A 2,835-nucleotide genomic window follows, 5' to 3' on the forward strand; every position below is an offset into this window, starting at 1 on the left:
AGGGCGAGGGTTTACCCTACGGTGGGAGGGCGAGGGTTCTCCCTACGGTGGGAGGGCGAGGGTTTACCCTAAGGTGGGTGGACGAGGCTTCTAACAACAGTGGAAGGGTTAGGGTTCTCCCTAAGGTGGAAGGGCTAGGGTTCTAACAACGGTGGAATGGTGAGGGTTCACCCTACTGTTGAAGGGTGAGGGTTCACCCTATGGTGAGAACACTCGCCCTCCAGGAACGGTTCTAGAATCAGGGGAGCTTCTGTTCAGACGTTTTCTACGTTTTTGAAACTTGCTCTGTGCTTTTTTTTTCCCCCAGTGACTAGAACAGTTCTGGCCCAGGAGTCTGACTCGGAGAACTAGAACAGTTCTGGCCCAGGAGTCTGATCCCCTGAACCAAAAGGCAGATCTACTGATCCTTTGGTTCTCTGTGTCTCTCCGTTCTTCTCCTCCTTAAACAGTGAAGTAAAGCAGATGATTAAGGAAATGTTCAGACAGGGTCTGGAAAGTGTTGATCGGGCGATCACAAAATAAAATCATCTATTCTCTGTTTTCTTACCTTCTGACTGATTTTTATCTTGTTTTTGTTTTTTTTGCAGAAGAAACGTTCAGAGAGGAAAACTCCCTTTAACAGGAAGAACTTCCAGCAGAACCGGAACCAGAACCAGGCTCGCTGTGAGCCGCCACCTGCGGAGGCGGAGCCAGAGGGGTTCTTACCTCTTGGCGGCGGACGACATCGTCTCCTTCCTGGTGACAGAGGCGGAGTCTCTCTTCCGTCCAGGCGTTCCTCCGTTAGAGATGCAGGACATGGAGTAGGCTTCACGCATGGCGGCGCCACCTGCAGGGGGCAGCATAGAGCCGTTGGCTACATGTTCACCTGTGTTGCCACGGCAACAGGCTGAAGTTCCATACCTTTCGCTGCGTGCTGCTTCTTGCTCGCTGCAGAGTCCTCGGATGCAGAGAGGCGACGGAGCACGTCGGCCAGCGCCGCCTTCATCACCGTCAGCTCGTCTTCCTGCTGCTGGACGCGCAGCTCCAGCGCCGACAGGCGGTCGTTGACGTCCGAGACGCTCGTCGCCGACATGCTGTCATCTGCAGAACACCAGACAGAGCACCCGCTTAGATCAAAAAGGCCACAAGAACCGACTTAAGGGCCACAAGAACCGACCCAATGACCCAAACTGACCCGAAGGACACCAGAACCCGCCCAAAGGTCACAAGAACCGACTTAAGGGTCACAAGAACCGACTTAAGGGCCACAAGAACTGACCAAAAGGCCACCAAAACCGTATCAAAGGCCACCAGAACCGACTCAAAGACCCGAACTGACCCGAAGGTTACAAGAACCAAAACCTGTTGCAGCTCTGGTCCAGATCCAGCTGCAGTTCTGCTCCAGATCCAGCTGCAGATCTAGTCTGGAACCAGATTCACCTGCAGCTCTGGTCCAGAACCAGCTGCAGATCTAGTCCGGAACCAGATCCAGCTGCAGATCTGGTCCAGAACCAGCTGCAGCTCTGGTCCAGATCCAGCTGCAGCTCTGGTCCAGATCCAGCTGCAGATCTAGTCAGGAACCAGATCCAGCTGCAGATCTAGTCAGGAACCAGATCCAGCTGCAGATCTAGTCCGGAACCAGACCCAGCTGCAGATCTAGTCCGGAACAGACCCAGCTGCAGATCTAGTCAGGAACCAGACCCAGCTGCAGATCTAGTTCAGAACCAGATCCAGCTGCAGATCTAGTCCAGAACCAGACCCAGCTGCAGATCTAGTTCAGAACCAGATCCAGCTGCAGCTCTGGAGCAGATCCAGCTGCAGCTCTGGTCCAGATCCAGCTGCAGCTCTGGTCCACATCCAGCTGCAGATCTAGTCCGGAACCAGATCCAGCTGCAGCTCTGGAGCAGATCCAGCTGCAGCTCTGGTCCAGATCCAGCTGCAGATCTAGTCCGGAACCAGATCCAGCTGCAGCTCTGGTGCAGACCCAGTTGCAGATCTGGACCGGAAACAGATCTAGCTCAAGCTGCAGATCTCCTGCTGCTTCTGGTTCTATAGCTCATAATTTCTGCTTGGACTCATTCTGGGTTCACAGGCGGGGGTGTTGGTTTCGCGGCCCTGCAGCGGCCACAGGGGCGGTGCAGGTTCTTCCTCAAACAAACAGCAGTGACACGTGTAAAGCTGCCAGAGGCGCGTGCGACCCTCACCTTCCCACCCATGCAACGGAGGGTGAGCGGGTTCGGTTTGGTTCGGGCTGCGGACCGGTCCATACTCACCCAAACTGCCGGTGAGTCCGTCCATTTCGCGGGGGTCCGGGCCGAGGGCCTGCGGGAGGAGGAGCGCACACCTCGGGCCTCCGTCCGGGGTTTTCCACCGCGGAGGGGCAGAGGAGGAGATCCGGAAAGGGTCAGGCTGAGCCGCAGCTGTCTGTCCCGGAGGACGAAGGTCCGCCGCCGGACTGCGGGCTGAGAGCGAGCCGGTCCGGAGGCCTGGAGAGCGGACAGAGAGGAGAACCGAGCCGCGACGCTGCGGAGCGTTTCCGTCTGCCTGCTGAGGCTGGAGAGGAGCCGAGAGGAGGAGTCAGGGGGAGCCGAGAGGAGGAGCCGAGGAGATCCGAGAGGAGCCGAGGAGAGCCGAGAGGAGCCGAGATGAGAAGCCGAGGAGAGCCGAGAGGAGGAGCCGAGAAGAGCCGAGGAGAGCCGAGAGGAGGAGCCAGGGGGAGCAGAGTGGAGGAGCCAGGGGCGTCCAGAGGAGCCGAGGAGATCCGAGAGGAGCCAGGGGGAGCAGAGAGGAGAAGCCGAGGAGAGGCAAGAGGAGCCAGGGGGAGCCGAGAGGAGGAGCCAGGGGAGTCCAGAGGAG

General features: G+C 57.9%; 1 protein-coding gene across 1 annotated transcript; it reads right to left on the reverse strand.

The window, feature by feature from the left end:
* Window positions 1–670: 670 nt before the first annotated feature.
* On the reverse strand, window positions 671–2,623 carry LOC107081403 (echinoderm microtubule-associated protein-like 4). The gene is made up of 3 exons (XM_015369587.1): window positions 2,253–2,623; window positions 901–1,080; window positions 671–826 (listed from the first exon to the last, which is right to left on the reverse strand). The coding sequence occupies exons 1-3, from the start codon at window positions 2,275–2,277 to the stop codon at window positions 702–704; spliced, it is 330 nt and encodes a 109-aa protein (XP_015225073.1). The 5' UTR covers window positions 2,278–2,623; the 3' UTR covers window positions 671–701.
* Window positions 2,624–2,835: the final 212 nt, after the last annotated feature.

Source organism: Cyprinodon variegatus, unplaced genomic scaffold (genome assembly GCF_000732505.1).
Source record: "Cyprinodon variegatus isolate N-32 unplaced genomic scaffold, C_variegatus-1.0 Scaffold4699, whole genome shotgun sequence".
Taxonomy (NCBI): Eukaryota; Metazoa; Chordata; class Actinopteri; order Cyprinodontiformes; family Cyprinodontidae; genus Cyprinodon; species Cyprinodon variegatus.

Excerpts from the sequence above, each read along its gene's own strand:
- LOC107081403 (XM_015369587.1), bottom strand. The coding sequence starts at position 2,277 with ATGGACGGACTCACCGGCAGTTTGG. Across the intron at positions 1,081-2,252 it reads CGGACTCACCGGCAGTTTGG|ATGACAGCATGTCGGCGACG; the intron begins GTGAGTATGGAC and ends GGTGTTCTGCAG. Across the intron at positions 827-900 it reads GAAGCAGCACGCAGCGAAAG|GTGGCGCCGCCATGCGTGAA; the intron begins GTATGGAACTTC and ends TGCCCCCTGCAG.